General features: G+C 45.6%; 11 protein-coding genes across 11 annotated transcripts; 4 read left to right on the forward strand and 7 right to left on the reverse strand.

Moving 5' to 3' along the window:
* Window positions 1-2: 2 nt before the first annotated feature.
* M431DRAFT_522241 (hypothetical protein) lies at window positions 3-3,636 on the forward strand (the record flags this gene model as incomplete). The annotated part of the gene is made up of 7 exons (XM_024920500.1): window positions 3-177; window positions 236-533; window positions 589-873; window positions 922-1,144; window positions 1,209-2,493; window positions 2,571-2,954; window positions 3,243-3,636. The coding sequence occupies exons 2-7, from the start codon at window positions 303-305 to the stop codon at window positions 3,634-3,636; spliced, it is 2,802 nt and encodes a 933-aa protein (XP_024771875.1). The 5' UTR covers window positions 3-177; window positions 236-302.
* A 1,168-nt stretch (window positions 3,637-4,804) lies between these two features.
* Window positions 4,805-6,482, forward strand: M431DRAFT_510387 (hypothetical protein). The gene is made up of 5 exons (XM_024919464.1): window positions 4,805-4,884; window positions 4,941-5,665; window positions 5,723-5,851; window positions 5,904-6,016; window positions 6,066-6,482. The coding sequence occupies exons 1-5, from the start codon at window positions 4,812-4,814 to the stop codon at window positions 6,373-6,375; spliced, it is 1,350 nt and encodes a 449-aa protein (XP_024771876.1). The 5' UTR covers window positions 4,805-4,811; the 3' UTR covers window positions 6,376-6,482.
* Window positions 6,483-6,722: 240 nt separating this feature from the next.
* On the reverse strand, window positions 6,723-7,909 carry M431DRAFT_7648 (hypothetical protein; the record flags this gene model as incomplete). Its single annotated transcript, XM_024922467.1, has 3 exons — window positions 6,723-7,306; window positions 7,369-7,789; window positions 7,889-7,909. The coding sequence occupies 3 exons, from the start codon at window positions 7,907-7,909 to the stop codon at window positions 6,723-6,725; spliced, it is 1,026 nt and encodes a 341-aa protein (XP_024771877.1).
* A 941-nt stretch (window positions 7,910-8,850) lies between these two features.
* Window positions 8,851-9,499, reverse strand: M431DRAFT_148110 (hypothetical protein; the record flags this gene model as incomplete). The annotated part of the gene is made up of 1 exon (XM_024912769.1): window positions 8,851-9,499. The coding sequence occupies one exon, from the start codon at window positions 9,497-9,499 to the stop codon at window positions 8,906-8,908; it is 594 nt and encodes a 197-aa protein (XP_024771878.1). The 3' UTR covers window positions 8,851-8,905.
* Window positions 9,500-10,252: 753 nt separating this feature from the next.
* Window positions 10,253-11,777, reverse strand: M431DRAFT_90781 (hypothetical protein; the record flags this gene model as incomplete). The annotated part of the gene is made up of 5 exons (XM_024924186.1): window positions 10,253-10,531; window positions 10,584-11,164; window positions 11,230-11,457; window positions 11,509-11,604; window positions 11,657-11,777. 5 exons carry the CDS (start codon window positions 11,775-11,777, stop codon window positions 10,253-10,255), a joined length of 1,305 nt encoding a protein of 434 aa, XP_024771879.1.
* A 922-nt stretch (window positions 11,778-12,699) lies between these two features.
* Window positions 12,700-13,263, reverse strand: M431DRAFT_497507 (hypothetical protein; the record flags this gene model as incomplete). The annotated part of the gene is made up of 1 exon (XM_024917607.1): window positions 12,700-13,263. The coding sequence occupies one exon, from the start codon at window positions 13,261-13,263 to the stop codon at window positions 12,700-12,702; it is 564 nt and encodes a 187-aa protein (XP_024771880.1).
* A 1,228-nt stretch (window positions 13,264-14,491) lies between these two features.
* On the forward strand, window positions 14,492-15,469 carry M431DRAFT_120795 (hypothetical protein; the record flags this gene model as incomplete). Its single annotated transcript, XM_024912113.1, has 3 exons — window positions 14,492-15,166; window positions 15,231-15,335; window positions 15,386-15,469. The coding sequence occupies 3 exons, from the start codon at window positions 14,492-14,494 to the stop codon at window positions 15,467-15,469; spliced, it is 864 nt and encodes a 287-aa protein (XP_024771881.1).
* Window positions 15,470-16,047: 578 nt separating this feature from the next.
* On the reverse strand, window positions 16,048-17,624 carry M431DRAFT_484273 (hypothetical protein; the record flags this gene model as incomplete). Its single annotated transcript, XM_024916189.1, has 5 exons — window positions 16,048-16,265; window positions 16,327-16,964; window positions 17,018-17,153; window positions 17,257-17,371; window positions 17,604-17,624. The coding sequence occupies 5 exons, from the start codon at window positions 17,622-17,624 to the stop codon at window positions 16,048-16,050; spliced, it is 1,128 nt and encodes a 375-aa protein (XP_024771882.1).
* Window positions 17,625-19,667: 2,043 nt separating this feature from the next.
* Window positions 19,668-20,847, reverse strand: M431DRAFT_484274 (hypothetical protein; the record flags this gene model as incomplete). Its single annotated transcript, XM_024916190.1, has 4 exons — window positions 19,668-19,941; window positions 20,000-20,322; window positions 20,385-20,667; window positions 20,774-20,847. 4 exons carry the CDS (start codon window positions 20,845-20,847, stop codon window positions 19,668-19,670), a joined length of 954 nt encoding a protein of 317 aa, XP_024771883.1.
* A 371-nt stretch (window positions 20,848-21,218) lies between these two features.
* On the forward strand, window positions 21,219-21,676 carry M431DRAFT_212714 (hypothetical protein). The gene has a single exon (XM_024913470.1). The coding sequence runs from the start codon at window positions 21,309-21,311 to the stop codon at window positions 21,546-21,548; it is 240 nt and encodes a 79-aa protein (XP_024771884.1). The 5' UTR covers window positions 21,219-21,308; the 3' UTR covers window positions 21,549-21,676.
* M431DRAFT_532785 (hypothetical protein) lies at window positions 21,249-23,518 on the reverse strand (the record flags this gene model as incomplete). The annotated part of the gene is made up of 7 exons (XM_024920874.1): window positions 21,249-21,693; window positions 21,755-22,095; window positions 22,147-22,180; window positions 22,274-22,400; window positions 22,458-22,554; window positions 22,605-23,360; window positions 23,409-23,518. The coding sequence occupies 7 exons, from the start codon at window positions 23,516-23,518 to the stop codon at window positions 21,635-21,637; spliced, it is 1,524 nt and encodes a 507-aa protein (XP_024771885.1). The 3' UTR covers window positions 21,249-21,634.
* Window positions 23,519-24,247: the final 729 nt, after the last annotated feature.

Raw genomic sequence — 24,247 nt, forward strand, 5'->3', positions numbered from 1 at the left:
TCATGGACGCTCCCAGACGGCCACCGTCTGTTTTCGAAGCGACTACCAGCCGCCATCAAAATTCTCCCTACCTACAGCTTCTAGCCAGCATGATGAGTCACATAGCTTGGTGCTGGATCATGACTTCCTTAGCATTACCAGTCTCTTCACTCCCTTGCAGCAAGGCCACAAAGTTGAGTAAGTAATAAATCATTCGCCCACTCGTTGTATAAGTGTCGATATTGATGGCTTCAAGCATCATTGCCATCTCTGGCCTTGGCGGACACGCGTTTGGGTCATTTAAAGAGCCGGGAGGAGAGCATATGTGGTTAAGAGATGCACTCCCACGTGGCATCACAAGCGACAGCGGCGAGCGAATTGCACGCATTATGGTATATGGCTACGAGTCAAGTCTCCCAAACAGCAATAATTTTCAGAATCTGAAGGACCTTGGAACTGCCCTTCATTCTGACCTTCGAGCGCTCATATCTTACGGTTCGTTCAAGCCTATTGTGTTTATTGCCCATAGCTTGGGCGGATTAATCGTCAAACAGGTAGGCCCACTAACAACACCCGGCTATCATATATAATATTCTAACACTGCAATAGTTCCTCATATCACTCTCAAAGTCAATAGATGATGTGGACCAGAGGCTAAGAGATGCAATTTATGGCATTGCATTTTTTGGAGTCCCTCATGACGGCATGGATATTCGATCCCTCATTCCTATGGCTGGAGACGGACCAAATCGATTTCTGTTAGAATCTATTGGATTTACTAATTCACAGATCCTCAGTATCCACCAACGTGAATTCTCAGAGGCGTTAGGCGTCAAAGGCGAGTTCGAGATTATTTCATTCTACGAAACCCGCTTGTCGCCAACTGCATTACAGGTGTGGCTCCATCGATTAGTTGAAGTGGACTCCGCTAATGCGCAGCAGGATAATAAAAGTGGTAAATGGACGATGTCAGGAGAACCAGCCGTCGTGGTATCTAAGGCGTCTGCCACCCATTGCCGGCCTTGGGAGGACAGACCTGAATACATTTGCGCCATTAATCGTACACACTCAGAAATGGTCAAGTTTAGTGAGGAAGACTTCGAGTATGAGAAAGTTCTCGGTAGAATTAAGAGCCTCACTCAGCGTGCGATTACAACGCGAAGGCGTATGTGATTACACTAAGTCCATGATTGATAATTCAAGAGCAACCCATATTAAAATCTATCTAGGGCAAATATCACCACGCCTATCGCCGGAAGAACAGAAATGCCTACACTCGCTAGCCTTCAGGCAGATGCAGGATCGCGACAATGACATTGAACATGCCGTTCCAGGGACGTGCGAGTGGCTGCTCAAACACGACACGTATATCAATTGGGCCACATCCAACAGAAGCTTACTATGGATTAAGGGAAAACCAGGCGCAGGGAAGTCTACGCTGCTTAAATATGCCTTAGGCAAGCAGCGTGATATACTTGGTGCAGGAGGCAATGATCTCGTCATGTCTTTCTTCTTTCATGCCCGCGGTGACGATCTTCAAAAGACTCCACTTGGCTTCTTGCGATCTCTACTTCATCAGATGCTCAAGCAGGCTCCCGAGGCTTTGTTCGATCTTGTCAGTGTCTATCAACAGAAGTGTAAGGGTATGGGCGACCCTCCTGAAAAATGGCAATGGCATTTAGCAGAGCTGTGGAGTTTCTTCAAGTCGTCTCTTCCAAGGATTTTAACAGATCGATCAATCTGGTTGTTTATCGACGCTCTAGATGAATGTGGTGAATCTTATGCGAAAAATCTCGTCCGCAGATTTACAAGGTTGCTTAAAAAATTACCGCCGCATCCCGCTCATATTCATTTTCACATTTGTTTTACCTGCCGTCACTATCCAATACTAAGTTCACAAGATCTATTTGAGATATGCCTAGAGATGGAAAACAAAAACGATATTGCCACCTATGTGCAATCTGAGCTCCAGCTATCTTCTTTCGAAGAACCAACAGCTTTTGTCATTCGAAGCCTAATCATTGTCCGTGCCTGTGGCGTCTTCTTATGGGCGCGGCTAGTGGCACAACAAGTTCGGGACTTAGAGTTGAATGGTGCTGGTTCAAACAAGATCGAGAAGACCATTCGTCGCATACCTAAAAGTCTGCATGAGCTATATAAAGAGCTGATACGTGATATGGGACTGACCTCCTTGAGACTTATACAATGGGTCTGCTTTGCAACGCGGCCATTGTCAACAGAAGAGTTGCGATGGGCACTGGTCATAGATGCCAGGTTTTCATCGTTACAAGAGTGTCAACGATCGGAGAATTATATACCTGACAACCGGCGAATGAATCAACGTCTTATAAAACTCAGTCGGGGGCTTGTTGAAGTTACCCCAGGATCTGAAACCGAGGTTGTCCAATTCATTCACCAATCTGTTAAGGACTTTTTCACGAACGAGCGCCTGGTAACTCTGGACGACACATCGTCATCGGTTGATGAGTCAATCGGAATGGCACACTTTGAGCTGTTAAAACATGCATCTGTTATTTGAAGATGGCGGAAATTAGGCAGCAAATTGGCCAGGAAATGAACCACTCCCCAAGGAATCACGGTTACGTTTATCCCCATACAGTGGGTTTTGCGTTTCCGTTTCTGGACTATGCCACGACTTCATGGGCATCACACTCACGACAAAGTGATTCAATGGATGTGCCACAAGCAGCTCTTCTGGAATTATTTGCATGGCCATCGAATGATATTATTGATACATGGGAGTACGTTTTCTATCGATCCTACCCATATTCTCTTGATTGTCCACCAGCCAAAACGACTCTTGTACACGTTGCAGCGAGATATGGGATGGTTAGTACGTTGACAGCCGTACTAGAAAGTGGCGCTCAAACTGATATGTATATCAATTCCAAAGACGCGGACAGCCAAACGCCGCTGTTATGGGCTGCGAAGGAAGGCCACGACGCTATTGTTAGGTTGCTGCTTGGCGCTGGGGCTCAAGCCGATTCACCGGATAATCAAAACGTGACACCGCTGTTATGGACTGCGAGAAAGGGGCACGAGGCTGTGGCCAGGCTATTGCTTGATGCAGGGGCTCAAGTCGATTAGGAAGGCCCTGAGCCCCATCCCGAAAATCTCTATTATGAACTAATGAAAGCCCCCAACAATGGCCAAACGCCGCTGTTATGCGCTGCAGCGGAGGGCGACGAGGCTATGGTTAGGCTGCTGCTTGGCGCTGGGGCTCGAGTCAATTCAGTAAGCAGAGACAGCATGACGCCGCTGTCATGGGCTGCGAGAAATGGGCACGAGGCCGTAGCCAAGCTCCTAGTCGGTGCAGGTGCCCAAATCGACTGGAAAGATAGCTGGATCCCGCGGGCATATATTCCGGGGACGCGAGGTTTTGCTCTTCCGCCAGATGGAAATGGCCAAACACCGCTGATATGGGCCGCTATGAATGGGCATGAGGCTGTGACTAGGGTACTACTTGATGCTGGCGCTGAAGTTGACTCACGAGGCAGAATGGATAATTGGACAGCGTTGTCATGGGCTGCAGACAATGGGCATGAGGGTATAGTTAAGTTACTGCTTGCTGCAGGGGCTCAAGTCGATGCAAAATGGGACGGATTAAAAAGTTCAATAGGTTCGCCTCTAGATTAGAAAGTATTACCCGGGGCTTGTAAAACCAAGTACCGCCATCGCAGCTTACAATACTAGAGCGCTATTCTACTAAAACACAGCGTGCTATTTCATACATAATCAACAATTACAGCGCTTTTATTCTATAATATACAGCTTAAGCACTCTTCCGCCATAAATATAGTACTCTTCTGCTACAATACAGCGCTTTGCGTTACTTTATAATAACAACGTAGGTATACATTGTTGGAGTAGAAAAGCGTTATATTAGAGTAAAGAAGCGTTATATCTCGTCGTAAAAAGTGTTATATTACAGCGGAAGACAATACTTCACGATACATAGCTGAATTTTGCACCCGACTGTTTCTTTTGCTAACTGTAGTTGGCAACGAGCCCCGTTTTGGCGATAGTACTTTCTATTCCAGGGGCGATCCATACCTGTACTTTCCAGCTAATCCGTCCCTATAAAATTGATATCAATGTCGAATACCGGACGCCACCGTTATATGCTACGAGGAAAAGGCATAAGTCTATAGCCCATCTACTAATGCAATGCAGGGGCTATTGTGGATGCAGGGGGTCTCGATCACGTTGATCCAAGAAAGAGCGAAGATTGGGACAATAGGTCTTACTTATCTTCGTCCTACTAAACCTATGTCAGTATTCGCCTACTCATTTGGTATGGGTGGTGATAATGCCTCTGCTGGAACATCAATGACACTGATACTTACCGGTACCTACCCTTAGTATAGTTTGCATTCCATCTGTTTTAATGGCTTACCTACTAAATTATGTATACATGTATGTAGTTCGGTATATGATAGTTTACCTTCCTCAACCCCTCAATACGGCCGACCCATAGACCAATGCTGCTTTTCTATTTGTATCTTGAAGCCATTTTGCGCTATATCGTATTATTCATTGATACGTAATCAGGGCCCTGAAAAGCCGCGGAGTGTCAGCATTCTAGTACTGGTATTATTGCCGGGCGATTATCTCCACAACATCAGTATCCATTAAAAAGCAGCATTCCCTTACGGATTTCGGATTTTAGTGCAAAGAGCTCGGACTTTAATTGCAAACCGCGGACGAATTCACGTTTCGTTTTACATCAGCACTTTGTAAGGAGCACTTTGTAAGGAGCACATCAGCTCGTGTCTCAGCCAGTTTCAACATATTCAATAATGGAGAAAATTATGCCAAGAGTTGAGGAGACCGCTTCTACGTTTCTCAGGTTCTGCACTATTTGTGAGAAGCCTTTTACAAAGGGTGCGTAGTTGTAATGCCAAACAGGTTGAATTGTCTTGCTTAATAACCACATGAAGAATACTCACTCAGCCGCCATGTCTCTTACTGTCGTCGTGCCAATGCGACGCGCAAGGTTCGACCAAAGGCATGCCTCCGCTGCCATGCGTCGAAAACGAAATGCAGCCTTTCAAAGCCTCAATGTAGTCGATGCCACTCTCAGGATTTAGAATGCACTTATAACAGGCCTGCACGGCGCCCGTTGACCGTGGGTGCTTCGACGATTGAGGAGCAGCACCCATCTACGAGTAATTTGCCGCGAGGGGATACTGGAACATCGCATAGCGCTGCTACTGCTATATCCAGAAGTTCATCAAACTCCACCATCGATACCAGTGAAGATGTTGACGGATGCGCTACGAGCTCTACAACCGGCTCGCGATTGGCCTCATCCGCTATGAATTCTTCCACATGGCGGCCAGCCCTCGAGCCCGTCCCTTCCGCTACACACACTGATGTGTTGGACTCGAGCAGTTCGTTGGTGTTGGAAAACTTACACCCAGGAATTCTCTCTTCTAATTCTGCTATTGATCAACTCACGCACGCCATTCATGCTTTCCCACAGATGATGATGCGCCGGCAGACCTTCCCTCCTTTTATACACGCTCATTGGCATATGTCGGAGTTGCCGGAGACTCTTGCGAATTGTATGAGCATTGCACAGATTTACTCGACTCGGACACCGGAAACCAGACCATTCCTCTGGCGAATGATTGGGGTCGAGCTACAACGATTCCAAGGCGAGGTATGCATTTGCAGTTGACTCGTCACTTGAACTGCAGGAATTATTAACATTGTCAAGGCCGAAACTGCTACGATGTACAGCCTCCAGCACTCTTTGCAAGCGATTATGCAATTTATCATCATGGCAATTACCGACCAAGATGCAATCGCCTTGACCTGGGCACCGAAGCTTATCGAGACATTTCACGTAGGTAAAATGACATAGAGGCACTTGATTCCATCTTTACTCATTTCAATAGATCTTGTGTACTCGCATACGCACTCTTCTCAATGGCGAATGTTTCACCTATTTTGGAGAAACCGTTCCGGATGCGACTTGGGAAGAATGGATCTTTGCGGAAACCCGACGACGGTAAGCCAGTGTTACCATTTCCCCATCTGCTGATGTTAACATGCGCTAGAATTATATGTGTCTGGTTCTTCATGAGCCGCATCATTTCCCCTACAGTTAGCAACTCTTTCATGCGTGCCTATCCTTTGCATATGTTGCCTTTGGTCTCGAATAAGTCTCTTTGGGAAGCTCGTAGTCGCCAAGAATGGGAAACTGAAAGAGCATTACAAGACGCCTGCTACCCGATGACCACTTTTGCAGAGCTTATAGAAGCAAAAGGGCGGTCAAATGAATTATTTTACAAGCGAAGACTGGAGACTTGGGACGCTGGTGTGGATAAGATGGGGATGCTGATAAACATTGCCACGGATTTAATCTAGAAAATGAAACGTGCGAGGGGAGGGGGAATACCCTGACAAGGCAGCTTCTTTAGCAAAATATTTAGATACCTGAGACATCATACGCAATGAACTTCTTTTTAGTGATGAGGGTCGACTCCAATCCTGATGAGCGTGGATACCAAATGAGGCTCTATGTGCCTCGAAAGATTATTGGCATAATCTGCTATTGTAATCTTATTGTTCGCGACCAGTATAATGAAGCAGTGTATATTTGAAGCTACTCTATCAAATGCTCTCTAATACCCTAAACAAAATTGATCTCGTTGACAAATCGAATCGCTAGTGAAGAACTCTAGCTGAATGTAGGTCACACCAACCTATTCCTCTTATTTCTGACCAATTAATTCCAAGTACTGCCCAGTGACGCTCAGTATCTGCTCTTCAAAAGACTTAAAGGTGATGCCGAATGCCTTCTCAGCCTTAGTGGTATCGACTATTTTATCCAAAGTCTTTGGCCGCACTGCGGTATCGACCTTGAAGATTCCCTCAGCGCACTCTTTGGGATAATGCTTCTTGACGATATCAAATGATTCCTCCCATTTGACCCTTTGAAGAGAGTGAGCACAAGACAGGTAATCTTCGTTACCAGGCACACTAGGGTCAAGAGAGCGGACATGCATCAAAGCAACATCGTCAACGTGAACCGGGTTGCATGGAAGTGGTATGGGTTGCGGTTTGCCTGTCATAGGGCCAATCAGAGTAGCATTGGGGCCTCTAAGCAGCGAATCAACATCTTTGGCCGTTTCGTCTCGTCCAAGAACAAAGACTGGTTCAATCGTAATCAGATCGAAAGGGGGCTTATGTTTTGTCATCCACTCCTTTGTTGCCTCTAGGGCCAGAGCTTTAGAGGCGGCATATGCTGCTATCCAGGTGGGAAAAGGTCCGGTGGTGACGGCAGTGCGGTGATTTTCTAAGTTTAAGAACACATTCATTAGCGACGTCTTGTAAAAAGAAGTAGCTGAGATTACATACCATCAACGATGACATCGGGACCATATACGGCGAGGCCTGTGATTGAGAGAATAGATCCAGTGATGACAACCCTTTTGACACTATCAGAAGTAATTGCTGAGTCTAGCATGCCAACAGTGCCTTTAACAGCCGGCTGTATAAAGCTGGACTCGTAGTCACTTTGGACAAGGTCAGGAGAAGAAAAGGGCGATGCCACGTGTACGATATATTTAACCCCTTTGACTGCTTCATCGTAGGCACCCGGTACTGTGATATCCGGAACAACGATATGTTCCATCTGCGAGACGTACGGGGCAGCAGATTTGAGAGCCTTGATCCTTTCAAACCCCGCGACATTTCGAACTGCAGCGCGGACTTTGTAGCCTGCTTCCAAGAGAAGAACCAGAGTGCGAAAGCCAATGAAGCCCGTGGCTCCGGTAAGCTGTTGTAAAAAATCAACATTTCTTGCTCTGTGAAACAAGATTGGGTATGCCATTCATGGATAGGTGTGGTGAATTATGTTTGTAGAGAGGATACTCACAAGAACAAGGTCACCAGCCATGATTGCTATAACGCGAATGATAGATTATATTGAAGATCTAATTTGTTATAATCTATCAAGTTTCCTGGTTAATCAATTGCCTTTATACTTTTCTTTCCTCTTAATGTCATGGTCTGTTGTTGAAGTACACACATAGCCACCAGTTAGTAATCTCCCATTGTGTGAATATTGAAGCGCCTGTCCAATCTCCAAAGTGGCCGTGGTTATGACCACTGAGCTGACAAATTCATTAGTTATTCATGATGACCAAATGTTGTAGTCGCAATGGTCATTTAGTAGTTTGACAGTATTGTTGCGTTTAATCTGACCGGACGACATACCATTCCTGCCGACCGTGATGACCGATCACAATGGCCGACCAAATTGGCCGACCAAAATGGCCGCCTGGCCAATGAGACCCACTAAGGCGCCGCCATAGAACATGATCCAGGGATTTAATGGCATCTACGGAGTAATAGCTGCTAGTTCCGTCCATATGCCCGTGATACACCATGCACGGCTACCAAGAATTTGGCAGCTTCTACGTATAAAAAGGCCACCCTCGGATGACCATAGGCACAGACAAAAAGGCACATAAGTATTGGCTTGAATCATTCTATTCGTGATAAGTAGCTGATTAATTGAGTCAGCGATGTCCATCTAGTCTAAAAGCTCAATGGCACAAAAGATTGGACTATGCTTCTTTAAATTGATATAGAACGATGTTTATTACGTTATTTTATTAGTCTTACTGTTTCTGTGGTCTTGTTACGAGCTGGTCCCTTTTAACAGTGCATCCTTTATGAATAGCTAGTTCCGTCACAGTAATTGCTACAATTGCGATTGTTGCCAAACGACTACCCTGTTGGCGTTATGGTATGGCGGATCATGACAGATACGTTCTTCTTCCTCGAGCTTGAGTTTGTAAGATCAACAATTTTTGTACTATAACATCTGGTACTAGAGCTACTCCTTCAAGCTGATGAATTCCAACACGATGAATCTTACCACAGAAGCTTATTTTATACCTAGAGTCAAATCTTGATCCAACTCGCCGCCTTTAACTTGAATCTTCTCAATCGGCTGAAACACAAAGAAGATGTGCAATGTACCATTGTTATCGTCTTGTTTGGTGAGATTGCGCCAAGCGTGGGCTGTTCCTCGTTGAATAAAAACGTCTCCCTTGCGGAGAGTCTTCTTCTCTCCCGAGTCAAGTACTAACTCAGTAGTTCCATCAATAACAACACCATAATCCAGACTGACTGTCCGATGCATAGCAATGTCGTTGCCATATGGCACTTCAACTATGGTGCAAGCTGTGCCACTATCTGGATTCAAAAGCGACAAATTTTGTAAGCTGGATTTATACTGTTTGACATCTAGATTGGCCTTGGATTCATTTGTGGCTGATGTGCTTGGCGAAAGGCCCTGAACCGGGAACGTTGTGGTCGAATATGCAAGAGCATAGTCTGATGTGGGAGGCCTTCCCGTCGGAACTGGAAATTTTTCGAACGGCACGGTACTATCAATATTCTTTTCGAATATAGCATTGCCACTTTCTGGGTCATGAGTTGTGATAACCCTCGTGAACGAAATTAGATAATTGGCCATGATTGTTTTGCGAAGCGAGCGATATTGTAAATCTTGGTGGTGTGCGGTAAACACAAAATAATGATGGACACGGGACCTCTTATATAGTAAGTCCTCTACTAAAGGGAAGACTATTTATTGTATTTACTCCGTAAAGCGGCACTGATAGTCACAAATGCTGTAACTCCAACTGTACCCTTGCAATTCGGGGCATATGGATGTATCATTATGAAATCATTGTTTCTGATCTGAGGAGTATGATGTAGTTACTCGCGAGTATGCGAGATTAAATTTTCCAAGTGGGAAAACTTGGCAGCGGCTATACCATTGCTACATTAGTTATACGTATAATGATGATTGCCCATTTGGTGTAGCAACCTTTCCTCCCCAGTGGCTCATAGGTTATCGCCTGCATCGTAGCATCGAAAGGAATGCGCCACGCAAGTCAGCGGCAAGATCCGCATGCTTTTGGCCATGATATCAACAGGATAGATCGGCATTACCTCTGATCTCATTATCCCTTTTCTTCAGCTACAATGGAACATTTAGCGTCTGTCTCTCAATCTAATCTACTATAGTGGTTGTCTTGTTTTATAGCCGAGTCGTTATTGCAAGATACTCCCCATGAGTATAGCACATGAAGATCTCGTGTAATGGACTTCACAACTACAAGAATGAACTGCTAGATAGAGATCCATAGTGAATATTGTTTCCCAATAACTACTAACTAAACATCAGTTTTATGTAACCGGTAATGATATCTTTCACAAGACATCAAAGGACTGTCAAAGCGGGAGTTCCAGGTGTAGGAGGCGATGAGTACTGAGTCTGCACGAAGATCTTCTGCATGCCATCTGCACGATGGTTAAACAAGTCGTATACTTTAACCATATCCTCAAGCCTGAATCGATGAGAGACCATATCCAATGGTCTAATTTTTTCCTGTTGAATGAGCACCAAAAGTTGCTCCCAGTACTTGTGCACAGGAGCCTGTCCATTTCCGATAAGGCGAATACCGGTTTCCATCAAAGACCCAATGTTGAATCCGTTACACTGGATAGGTTAGTAAGATTACTACTTATGAAGGTAGGCAGTTTTGACGTACGTAACCTGTGTAAATGCCAGTCACACCACAGCTTCCAAAGCCCCGGACTGACTCAATCATCTCATTCACCAGCTCTGGTGTATCGTTTTCCAAACCCACTGCTCTTTGGAGGCTATGACTCAGTGTTTTGGAGTATTCACCAGCGGCGCACTCAATTGCAACGTCAGGGCCACGTCCGTCGCACATCTTCTTCAAAACAGAGACGACGGTTTCCCCCTTTGGTAACGCTGTATAGTCAATTGTTTCGAGTTGTGGGACTTTGGTCTTCACAAAGTCCAAACGCCAACGCCCTTGGCCCCCGTCGATCAGTATCACTCTCTTTGCCCCGTTAACAACGGCAAATTCCACGGCCATTTGCCCAACGGGACCACCACCCCACACGGCAACTGTGTCTCCTGGCTGGACGCCCGTGTCGACCACGGCATTCCAAGAAGTGCACAGCACATCCAACAGGTAAAGGCCCACCTCATCGGGAACATCATCTGGAAGAGGCAGAAGATTTACGTCGCCATAGGGAACGCGGACGAATTCAGCTTGTCCACCGGCAAATCCTCCCGTAAAATGAGAATACCCAAACATGCCTGAATACATCAGCAATGGGAACTTTTGAGGGCAAAGAAAGCATATTGAGAGCAGCCAAACATACCTGCAGTTCGACGACCATAAAGAGCGTGTTCACTAAGACTGCCATTGGTCCGCTCACAAAGAGAAGACAGCTTCTTTTGGCAGTAGAAGCACTCTCCACATCCAATCTGGAAAGAAGCTACCACTCGTTCACCCACTTTGCGCTTCCTGGATCCTGGTCCGACTTTCTCAACAATACCGCAGAATTCATGGCCCAAGATGTCATTTTTATGAAGCTCCGGGATAGCGGCTGGAAATGGGAATTAATATGGATTCCCATGAAAAACGAAAAGTTGCTTACAATGGAGAAGATGGAGATCGCTACCACATATGGTGCTTCCCGTGATTTTGACAATCACGTCGTCATCGTCCACTATGGTTGGCCTGGCCGTTTCCACTAACACCAAGTCAATAATTATTCACGAGCGTAAGACAATTGCATTCCTTACGAAGCTTCACCTGGTTTGGCGCTTGCCAGGTCAGCGCTTTCATCTTGTGAAGAGGATCTCCATGGCCGGTTTCCTCATAGTTGCTAATGCCAGTCGTGATGGAAGGTGGAATTGGAGTCATTGTGAAAACAAAAAAAGTTGAAACCCAATTTCTGTCAATATGCAGAGTGTTTGGTGCTTGATGTGAATAGAAATGATGGCGAGTATTGTTGTATCGAAAAGAGCGCTCTTTATAAGATTTCATTTCAAGCCATGATGTATTCGCACTTTAACTTCAGCTTGAGATGGTCGGCTACAAATGATGCCGCATTATAGCATACATCCTATCGGATAGCACTGTAGTATGATCTCATGGTGGGAATTATCAGCAATATTACCCCGTACGACAACACGATGTGATTTCATGATGACAACTGTAACTCAGCTCTCGCTGCAGAACCACTTACTTACTCAAAGTTTATCCTAATCAATTGGCTACTCCAATCTGGGCGGCTAGCGATCGGAATTCGCCACGTAGCCAGAGCCAATAGTATGCCAAATGCAAAAAACTTCCAATCATTCAAGAATTTCTTTTTGACCGGCGCATCTAACCACCAGCTTTGAACGAACCAATGTCTATGATAGGTAACCGTCCTAGACAGCCAATTACCACATACGACGCATGCAGTCTTTCCGCCAATAATATTACACTGGCAAATCGTCCTAAATTCTCCTCATCTGTTACAATGGCACAATTGGTTGCCTTGGCAGACAGTTGCTGAAACTAAACCCATGTGGCTGGGCCGCCTCCACCAAGTGTGAGTGGCATTCACCCTGCCATCCATTTCTTACCGGACCTATACTGGAAATACCCTTATTCTTTGAAGCTACCTTTGGAGCTAGCGGACACGGTTGGATTGCTGTAACTAGATACTGGCTCGAATGAGTTGTACCCGTCGCCCTTGTAGCAAAATCGTATCTCGATTACTACATAGAAATCTAAATCCAAGCCGGCTTTTTAAATATCCCCATCTCTCCCTTATTTGTAACCCAAGAGCACGCACTTAGAGTAGACCTGCCTGCTTTGCTGTGAAGGCCGCTAGCATATCCATAAGCGCGGGGGAAAGCACATCATAGGTCTCCAGTCCGAGAGATTTGAACTTTCCACGCACTTGATCAATATTCTTGGGATCAAATCCTTGCTCGATGATAGAAGACACAAATGCCGCGAATTGTGGCTCCTGCCAACCTTTCACATCAGACAACTCCACGTGCACAAAGTCCAGGCCTTTGAAAGCGTGGTCTTTCTCGATCCGACCAAACAAGTGAACGCCACAGTCCTTGCAGGCATTGCGTTGGATTGTCGCCTCTGGATCCAAGACATGGAGCTTGGATCCGTTGGCAGTCACCGAAACGGAGTCGCGAGGTATAACGCCAATAATAGCGAAGAGCGCTCCCTTTGGCTTCCAGCATTTAGAGCAGCCGCAAGCATGATTGTGAAGAACATTGCCCTTCAGGGTGACAGCCACTTTGTCCGAGGGACAGTGGCAGTAAAGAGTGCCCCCAGTGAAGTCAGCGGCACCCTTAGTGATTCCGTTGTCAATAACGGGATGGAGTGAAAATGCCATTGTGTTGAATTGTAGAAGTAGACTACTATTACTGGTTGACAAATGTATAATGAAGACGAGATTGTATAATCGTAAGTAAGTTGCTTAGTAGAATCGATGTGTTTCGCAAGTCTTTAAGCTCTTTACTGGTTACATAGATCCCTTTATAAGTCAAATTTCCTACCAAGAGATGAGTCTACCGAATGATATGCTCCCAAAGACTTGAAACAATCGATAAAAAGATTAACCGTTCCCTCCCTCATAACTTAGGGAGTTAACAAGCCAAAGTCTAATCTCCGTGTATTCGGAATGTGCAATACAGCGTGTCATAATATTCAGATCGTGTCACGTTATTACCTTGTCCCGTCCAGTAAGTTGTGACAACCAGTGAAACTTTTTTTCACAGCCGCTTCATCGGTGGATATCAGATCTCCTATAGTAGACTAAGGCTAGTCTTAGTTCGTGTTAGATGCTGTCAACTTCAAATACCGAGCAGGCTGTGCAATTATTGCCGTGAATCTAGCTTTTCGAGCAAATTGCATCTCTTGGATAATCTTACTTTACTCCATCGAGGCATGATTTCTCGACATCTCGCGTGTTCTTTTACCCGATTAACGCCAAGAAACATTGCTTACGAGGAAATTTTCGGAAACTCTTCCGATGTTATGAATTTCTCGGGGATCTCTTCCGGTATATATTTCTCGGAAACTCTTCCGCTGGTGATATGATCCCCTGTTGATTCGGCTTCCGGAATTCACTTGATTACTAAGAACCCCGAACAGCCGAAAGATGCAAGTTGCGCTGCGGAGTAAAGGATATGTCCGTACCAGTATCATAGAAGCCATAAATAATGAATAAATGGGGCTCACTCTAGTTAACTCTGGCTCTGGTACAGTAATTGCTACAATTGCAATCATTATTAGCCTTCGGGGCATAACTACATGTAAGTTCGATAGCACGCAATTTTGTCAACTTCGTTTAGACGTAACTATAGCAGAGAACAATGTCGATGCACCATGTATATTTTATAAACCAGTTGGATAAGACAGATATCACTGGTATTTAGTAATAGTAGAATCTATTGGGTGTTATAACTATTCATTGACAGAAAGATACATAACTGTTGCGCCTCTTACTGCATGTATATTTAGGCAGTTTCAATTTATATAAGACCCCAGTACTTTCATCTTCTTTGGCCTGAGCTATCTAAGAAGCCCGACTCGCATTCTACTACGTTGGCAGTATCACCATGGCTTCCCCTTTCACAATCAACGCAACTATTAACAGTTTTGGCGGTCAATTCCTGAAGCTGACTCACCAGTCCGCCGTCACAGCCACCTCCATGAATCTAACGCTTTACCTCCCTCCCTCCGCTGCCGCTTCTAAGCCCGCTCCCCTTCTCATCTACCTATCCGGTCTGACCTGTTCACCCGACAACGTCACCGAAAAGGGCTTCCTCCACTGCCACGCCTCTTCCCTCGGTCTCGCCCTCCTCTACCCTGATACTTCTCCTCGCGGCCTTGACCTCCCTGGAGAGCACGAATCGTGGGACTTTGGCAGTGCAGCAAGCTTCTATATCGATGCTACTGCTAAGCCATGGAACAAAAATTACAAGATGGAGTCGTACCTAACTAATGAGCTACCTGACCTACTGTTTGGTGCCTTTAAAGAGCTCGACTCTTCGCGAGTCTCCATTGCCGGTCACTCCATGGGCGGTCATGGTGCTTTGACACTGTACCTTAAGAACCCCGGCAAGTACAAGAGCGTCAGCGCCTTTGCGCCTATTGCCAACCCTGTCAACTGTACCTGGGGCCAGAAAGCTTTCTCTGGCTATCTGGGCGATAATAAAGAAGAATGGAAAAAACATGATGCTTCCGAGCTGCTTCGGGGATGGAAGGGTCCTCTGAATGCGCTCATTGATGTTGTAAGCGTCAGATAATGGTGACATTGTCAAAAAAATCGTGAGCTAATTAATTGTAATTATTTAGGGTACTGAAGACAACTTCTACAAACAGGGCCAACTCCTCCCTGAAAACTTTGAGAAAGTAGCAAAAGAGATTGGTGCGAGCGGCCTCCAAGTCAATTACCGAGAAGTAAGACCTATTGTGAAACGACATCCTCGAAGTGATGCTGATGGTTGCAGGGCTACAACCATTCTTACTTCTTCATATCCACATTCGCGGGCGATCACGTCCAGCATGCTGCCAAGGCCCTGGGCCTCCTTTGATTATATTGTCTAGCTCTCTGTAATCAAATCAAGAGCTTACCTTATCTTTATTGTTCTACATCTGGAACTACAAGCTAGGAAAATATTCACAGGACCACAAGTTTCTACTCAAAGCGTGTAGATTAGCAGTAGTGCGAGATTCAGCTGTTTTGGTATCACATCTCTTCTTGATAGCTAATCACTATTATTGCCGCTTTTGTGGCGCTCAGAAACTACCAAGCCAGTTCGCTCTTCCATCAACTGCTCTATCGTCTATTCACAAACCACAGGACTACAGATCTTCGAACCACCTGATTTATGAGTTTCAATGATAGGTCTCCCTTCACACAGATCACCGCTTCTCTAATCACTCGTATAAAATATTTTTTGCTCCCGGAAGGATGTTATCTAGGAATGTAAGTGATAAGATCAATGGCTGCGCCATAATCTACGTCTTACTTCTCACGCATCAGTTAAGGAGGGTAGGGTAATTGTCGTCCACAATGTAAATTGATAGATGGCTTTTTTTATTTATATCATGAATATGAAAGGTGAATAATACTCCATGTAACCAAGCACTAACTTTTCCTCTGCTAGCCTTAATCCTCCATATCCAAAACACAGCGGATGCAGTCGCCACCCTTCATGTGTTGAAAGGCCTTATTGATCGTAGCCAATGATTCGCGGTGAGTAATGTAGTCGTCAACTTTGAGATAACCTTCAAGGTAATCATCAACAAGCTTTGGTAGTTGAGAGCGACCCTTAATGCCACCAAACGCGCAGCCTTTCCAAACACGTCCCGTCACGAGCTGGAATGCTATTTATCAGGTTAGAAGCGGGTTCATCTACATAGCCAACAAATACGAGAAGAAACTTACGCCTGGTAGAAATTTCCTGGCCGGCTGCGGCCACACCAATGATAATGCTCTGACCCCAGCCCTTGTGGCAAGCTTCGAGGGCAGCACGCATTACGCCGACATTTCCCGTGCAGTCGAAAGTGTAGTCACATCCACCGTCTGTCATCTCGACCAACTTCTCCTGGATGGTCTGTCCACCCAACTTTGTGGGGTTGACAAAGTCAGTGGCACCAAACTTGCGAGCCCAGGCCTCCTTATCGTCGTTTACGTCGACAACGATGATTTTGCCGGCCTTGTTCTTAACTGCACCCTCAATGACGGACAAGCCAATGCATCCAGCACCGAAAACAGCAATGTTGGATCCCTCCTCAACCTTAGCAGTAACAGTTGCGGCGCCATAGCCTGTGGTGATTCCACAGCCCAGTAAACATGCACGGTCAGTGGGTGCTTTATGATTAATGGCCACAACTGAGATGTCTGCAACAACGGTGTACTGCGAGAAGGTCGAGGTACCCATATAATGTAGGATATCTTTACCGCGTGCCCTAAAACGAGTAGTGCCATCAGGCATCAAACCTTTCCCCTGTGTAACGCGGATCTTTTGGCACAAATTGGTCTTCCCAGACTTGCAGAATTTGCATTCGCCGCACTCCGGAGTACTTGTAATCATCAGCAAGTATTCATACCAGTAGAGTTCAAAAGAACAACCTACTAGAGAGCAATCACTCGGTCCCCAGGTTTGACATTAGTCACTCCTTCACCAACCGATTCGACGATTCCTGCACCCTCATGGCCGAGGATAACAGGGAAATCCCCCTCGGGATCCTTGCCAGAAAGTGTATAGGCATCTGTGTTGTGATCACCAATGTCAGTCAATTTGAACCAAAGCCATATTTTTATACAAAGAAACATGAATCAAGAAAGCAAGCCAGATAATAACGAGAAACACACCTGTGTGACAGACGCCTGTATTAAGAATCTGGATGCGAACCTCGTGGGCTTTAGGTGGCGCAACCTCGATATCCTCAATAGACAATGGCTCTCCGGCAGCCCACGCAACAGCAGCCTAGTATAAATTAGTCCAACAAGTTCTGAGCGACGCCAAAACGATCTCAAAGAGTTTAGAGAGGCATTTACTTTGCAGGTAATAGTCTATAAATGCATGTTAGCTAGGTTTCTATGGAACAGCAATACGGCGTTACACTGAACGTTGCCGGATTTACGGAGAGGCGATGCTCCTCATCCACTGACGTAGGTTCACGTCTTGATGGTATTTGGGGATAGCATGGGCACCTTACCTTGCCAACAGTGCTGGCCATAATGTCGGTATCGAGAAAGATGATTTCTCTATAGTTGATGAAGGGATGCAGAAGTGTGCTAATTGTACGAATATATGAGAATGAAGAACAGCCCCATTGTTTGAATCGAGATAATCGATGCTATATCGCGTAATCTCCTGCAACTTTGTGCGGTTCAACGATTTACCGGCATTAAAAAGCACTGCAAAGGAGAAAACGTCATTATTTGCAACACCGGGCGCTGATGTTTAGGGGTGCAAGAAGGCATTCTTTGAAAAAGGAATAGACTGGATGATTAGTAGCATGTCAAATATATGGGGGCAAAAGTTGGTTGAACTACTTGACCTGCATCTCGCCACCCTCGCTAGGGCTTGCATACAGCGGCAACAAGGAAAAGAAGTCTAGGAGACCAGGGACACAAGCACTGCACAGCTCCAGAAAATAGGCGAATAAGAGTACCGATCATTCACTCTGGTCCGCGGTTCCGCAAATAGAACTAACAAAATGCGTACTTTCATATCATGCGCTTTATTTCTTTTTTGTCCACTTGCTGATAGAGCTTGGTCCTGTTGAAAATTAGATGAACTCAATGGTGAGCTTTTAGAGCTGCAAGTGCCAGAGTTGACAGCTGATTTCGTCACTACATATGTGTGTTCATCAAGCAACAACAACACCGATCCAATTGTATGAGACTTCAGTGCCAAATTCACCTACATTCCAAGAGCACATGGATCAGCGACGCAGCTCCAAGCAAACTTAAATTGAATGAAACCTGTAGTATTATGCATCAAGGAGGGGAGAGCGAGCCGTGCCCAGGTTGGGTGGGGGAACTCTGACCCCATGAGCACTAATACCCGCTACCCCAAAGACCAGACAGCAATTACCTCCAAATAACGGAAGCTACGGGGAAATGAAAGGGTTCAAAGATACATACCTACATTAGCTTGCAATAGCGCTGCGGTAATTGCTCGGTTTTCGGGGGGTTGGCCAGGAATCTGTTACTAAGCTCTCCAACATGAGCATACTTCTCGAACCAACGTGTTCTGAATTGACAACATCTACATCGATCATGATGATTGAAATGAAGAGAGCAAGAAAGTTTAACCGACATACATTATCTTCTGTAAAGCCTCTGGAGTTTCGGGATGCATTCAAGATCCCGAATTCTCGCAGATCCTGATGTCTGCCTTCTCGCCCTCGCAGAACAAATCCGAGAAAACAAAAAGTGCAAAATTACAAAGCCGCTCCAGAAAGAGCCTGATAATTGCATGAGGATTCTTTACCATTGAGAAATCCGGCAAAGGACGGCCCCCTCCCTTCGTAGAAATATGGAGATACAAATCCCTCCAGGGTGGGCAACCTGCTGACCCTCCATAGGTTCACCAGTCATCAATGTTTCAAGATTCCCTTGCCTTAGCAAGTGCGGCATAGTTCTGATAGTACGAATTATATCGGTGTACACCCGTTCGGAGCCTAAGTACAGTGCTTCCACAGGCCCCTGTCTCAATTGAGAAAAGCCGACGTAGTCGTGGCTCTGTTCATCTCTCAACCACAGATATATCCAGGGCACACGACGCTACTAGTGTACCAAAACTAGACTGGTGTTGTCGAAGTCATAGGTTAATGTCCTTTGTAACATGGCACCACGCAGCGCACTCTATGCATTGTCCTACATCAAATGATTAGCCAGGTCAATTCACGATTTTTTACATCTTCCTGGTGAAGAGGGAAAAAGTAATGTCCTCATTTCTTGTCTCTATATCAATTATCTTCTTTTCCCGTTCACTCTCTACTCTCAAACTGACTTTACAATTGCATCGATACACTAAGAGAATATAATAATTATAAGATCGTAATGATTTGCGTGCCGCGTCCTGAGTTATCCGCCAACACGAGTCGACCCTCGATAAAATGTTGCCCCATTCTTCGCCAATCTCGACGAGATGTCGCTCGAAGAGGTCTTTCGAACAGTGGCTGGTGGGTTCTTTGGTCCTCAAATCTTTGAGCAGCTACTAAAAGCAGCTGTATTAACCCATAGACAGTGGTTCGTCCTGGATGGCTCAGTTAAATAAAGCCTTTAGCCTGCATCTCTTTGTCTGTCCACTCCCACAATTTGGTTGCCAATTCAGGGTCCTCTGCAAACTTGCTGGGTGTCTCGACTTTTGCCACTGGGACAAAGTATTTACCATTTAGTTGATCAGAAAAGTCAGGGCTTGCAATAGTATAAAGAGAATTGTAAGACCCGACATCAACTGAAGGGGTTACTCTAAGGCACTTCAAGATCGGCGATAAGACCGCTGCTGCGGTTGCCAGCCCTTTTGCATTCTTGTTTAGTTGCCTGCGACAAGTTAAACAGTGAATCACGGACAACAGCTGGGGTGTTGTAAAGAGCTTACGTGTCATAATTACCAGGGTGAACACTTGCTGTCCAAATTGGGGTGTTGCTGGTGGAAAGTTCGGTTCCTCCAGGCCCATAACGGCGAAGTAGCTCCTTGCTGTGTAGGATATTCGCCAGCTTGGATTGCCCATAGCGAGACCAAGAACCACCTTTAACCTGATTAATATCTCCAAAATCAATACCGGTAGACGGTGTGTAGTATTTGTGGCCGACTGAGGAAACATTCGTCACTCGAACCGTCCCTTCTTCGCATAATGCCGCGGTTGACAGTAGGAGCGGTAAGAGGTGCTTCGTCAACAGCCAGTGGGACATGTAGTTGGTCTTTTGGGGATAAGGTCAGTTCATTCTTTCATCTGCAGCCAGATACGGCGTATCAACCATACCTGCCATTGAGATTCGTAACCATCCTTTGATGTTTGCTGGGGCACAGCCATGATTCCTGCGTTATTCACAATTCCGTGTAATCTCGATTCTTTCTGTAAAATACTCTTTGCTGCTGCAACCACCGAGCTGAGATCCATCATATCCATGAGCAAGAACTCAATCTCAGCGTAAGGAATGTCCTCTTTGATGCTTTCGATGGCAGAACGGGCTTTCTCCTCATTTCGCGCTCCCATATACACTTTTGCATGATGCTTTGCTAAGTGAAACACTGTGAAATAGCCACTGATAATACATCGTTTAGCAGCAATACATTGTAAATGGAGGTGACTAACGGTCAAGGAAAAGTCCAAGTGACCACTTGACCGTTGTGAATTGTTAACAGACTTACATGCCAGTGTTTCCTCCGGTCACGATGTAAACTCTTCCCGCGAGATTCGGAAGTGTGTCAGGATTGAACGCCATGATGTCTTTGAAGCCGAATCAATATAGACAAGAAAGATTGTTGTTGTATGAGACTGGAGCATTTTATGGTATATTTGAGAAACAGCAGACACATTGACTTATGTATACGTTGACTTCTCGACTTGCTGTTCTTATTACTGCTTACCTTTCTCAAAACTGTACCCATCAGTTCATGCACCCACCGAACAAAGCCCCACCGCGGACGTTGCGGCCGCTGCGGTTAAACTGAGTCGAGTTCTAAACCTTGGACTATGGATGGAAAACAAAAAGACCGGCCGCACATTCCCGCAGTACCCACAATACCTGTATGCTACACTGACTACGGTAAGTAACTTTCATACCCCTATTTACGATACACAGAATGGCTATGACTTTAGTAATTGATAGTGAACTACTCTGTTGTCAACTGAGGCCTACTACAACAGCTGCGGCCGCTGCAGCTAACCCAGTTAAGTTTTTACATGACCCGATGTACATGTCCCTATTCCGCCTTTGCCCTTCTTTATTCCGATGTAACAAAAGCCAAACGCTTCAAACGGCCGATAGTCATAGCCCCATTAACATTAGCCTTGGCCACTTTGTACTGCCAACATGATATCAGATATACGGGACCCGCCAAGGGCCCTGGTGTCGGAAATGATGCCGCGTGGCTTAAGAACGGCGTAAGGAAGAGGGTGGATTATATGTGTCGGAGTTGCTGAGGAATAGGGGATCAGTATCATACGACCTATGATACCCCGTTCTTACGGAGACTATGGAGTTGACTGAACTGCATTACTTTGCTCTTTTAGAAAGTCTCTTGTCCCATTTCCCGCTCTGCTACATTTAAAAGCTCGAGGTAGGCTCCTACCACGTCTGTTAGAGTTGAAACTTGAAACAAGGAGGCTACCATTGACAGACACAGTACCTGCAGCTTTCCATCTGGTATTCATCATCTGAAGAGCGTTTACACATATCGTCTTTCCAATGAGATATTGCTCATTGCTCGTTTCCATGGCCATCCACGAAAGAGCAACGGATGTACGATACAGACAATGTAACACTAGAGGGGAGAGACACACCAAGTGAGAGTCTTGCGCCAGTTTCATCAGCACCTGGGCAAAGGACACGACTCGAGAGCAGTTCTCCTTCATCTTGGCAATGGAACGATCCATGCATTCACGAAGAAGCGCCGCTGTTTCTATATCAATTGGCATGTTTTCGCTGAACGAGTCACAACTGTGATGATCGCTGAGCTTCATCTGAGCACTGGAATAGTTAACATTCACTTGCACAAAACACATGAAAGGGTACAGTTACCTCAAACAAAGAGACTGTGCGAGATAGAAAGCTCCTGCGACGGCAGAGTTTTCAGTTAACAGAGACAAAATTGAGGATGTGGTTTAGTGTAATAATTCCATGTCCTCGAGCATAAATGCAGGCGTACTAGTTTGATCATTGCAGTGCTTGATCACTCGTCCTAATAAATGTGACGCTTGAGCCACGCGTGCAAATGGGCTGACCTGCATGCTGGTAGCAGATGCTAAAGATAATCTTTCTGGGGGCACGATTTCCTACTCCGACACGTTATTAGTTGAATATGTTGGTCTGCGATGAGTTGACGATCATACCCCATTTTTCCAAGCCTCATCATCTACGGGAATGGGCGTGTCAATAGTTGGGTCTTCCGTGAATAATGACCGCTGGTCGCTCCCAGCTGCAACATATCTATCACGACGTTAACACCAAAGCCATCCAAAGAGAGAGTAGTTACAGACCTGTCGAGTATTACCACGTACCACCATGCTCTTTGTCTTTCCTCCCAATCCACCCAGCTCCGTGGTGTCTGTAGCATTTGCGGAGCCAGCTTATTATGCAAGCCGAGGGTAATGCCATGACTGGCACATGTTCCGATAGACGTATAAGCCGCCGGAAATATAGCATGGCCCAATTCATACACCGCAATGATCAAAGTGGCCTGCAGTTTCGTCAAAGTGTACAATCCGTCCAGTGTATAGCAGAACTTTTTTGAAATCACGTAAAGGGGTGAGCGTTCTGCATCGTTGTTTGTTGGCACTTCGAGAATCAGCTTCATGGACAGTAATAGCAGCGCAGTATCTGGCCTTAGCCCATTCTGGCTCCGAGGATTGATCAGTCTGTCTAACTTGGCTTCGTTCAAGATAGGCATCCAAGTATTCATCAATCGAAAGTACTGAGTTTTTATATGATCGACGGCTAATTGATCACCAATGGCAGTAATTACTTCTTGGGGAATGGAAACATTAACCACAGGATTAGATTTGATGCAATATTCCGAGAGCCCTGAGTCCAGGAAAAGGGATTTGACATAAAGCCGCGATGAAGCATCGTGAAGCATTGGCGCAGCCGTTATATCGTCGAAATTTGACAATGTCGATGGCGTCTGGTTTGATAGCCGAGCAACCTGCTGCTCCAGTTCAGAGATTCTGGAGCGCAGACTCGCCGAGTCATCGGTACCATTTGTTAGCCCCGAATAATCGCAAGGACGGCGAAACCTATTCAGTCAATAACAAATACTAAAACTATGTGAAGCATGAATTCACCTTTTGCATAAAGAACAGGTCGGGATACTCTTATCGCAGCGACGCTTGTTCTTGTGGCATGCAGCACAAGCACGAGCGGCCGTTTCGGCCGCAACTGAGCTTTCAGCCATGAAACTCGGTCGTAGATGGATACTTTCCAGGAAGAGAATGGTCACGTTGATATAATATTGTGAGAGGAATGTTATATCCCTGAGCTAGTGTGCGGCCGCACGCTAAAAGTGTGCTATCAGCTGACTGGAAGTTCAAATGTTCTTTACCCATCCTGCGGAGTATATTAGGAGCTGCCAGGTTGCTCTTGTGGGGTAGCTAATACTACATTCACTCCATGTCATTATTCACTTAACATTTATGTCACCTTGTTTCTTCAATACACTTACTATTATCATTATAAGGGCCAGATTGTAGCGTATATGTATATTTATTTAGAATCTTTTCATTGTTTCATATCACCTGAGAGACTTGTCTGGTGGGCTCTTAGAATACAAATTGTAGAGAAAGGGGACTGCAATATTTGCATTTACCCATGAGTCTTCGCCTTCAAGTTGGTTAAGAAAAATGGCACAACGGCTAGAGAACTCGGAAACCGAAAGCGAAGCCATGGCCCCGTAAGGGGCGTATTCAACTGGACTAATAACATCTTGCCTAAACTCGGAGTGATACTCTTCACCGTAAAGTGCGGCAAAGCGGGACATGGCGGAGTTGCAACTGCTTCTCCTTGAAAGTCCGCCTTTTCGACAATTTATATCCATTGAGGGATACACAGAGATATAAGTACTCACTTGATCGCTCTAGTCAGGAGCTCTTCCATCAGCCATTATACATGGGATAATTCTACGCCT

This window comes from Trichoderma harzianum (assembly GCF_003025095.1).
Source record: "Trichoderma harzianum CBS 226.95 unplaced genomic scaffold M431scaffold_10, whole genome shotgun sequence".
In the NCBI taxonomy this organism is placed as follows: domain Eukaryota; kingdom Fungi; phylum Ascomycota; class Sordariomycetes; order Hypocreales; family Hypocreaceae; genus Trichoderma; species Trichoderma harzianum.

What these genes read in the sequence shown, in the direction of transcription:
- M431DRAFT_212714 (XM_024913470.1), top strand. Translation starts at nt 21,309, where the DNA reads ATGACCCGATGTACATGTCCCTATTCCGCCTTTGCCCTTCTTTATTCC.
- M431DRAFT_510387 (XM_024919464.1), top strand. Translation starts at nt 4,812, where the DNA reads ATGCCAAGAGTTGAGGAGACCGCTTCTACGTTTCTCAGGTTCTGCACT. An exon ending in TACAACGATTCCAAGGCGAG is followed by an intron (nt 5,666 to 5,722) that starts GTATGCATTTGC and finishes AACATTGTCAAG; the next exon opens with GCCGAAACTGCTACGATGTA. An exon ending in TTTGCGGAAACCCGACGACG is followed by an intron (nt 6,017 to 6,065) that starts GTAAGCCAGTGT and finishes AACATGCGCTAG; the next exon opens with AATTATATGTGTCTGGTTCT.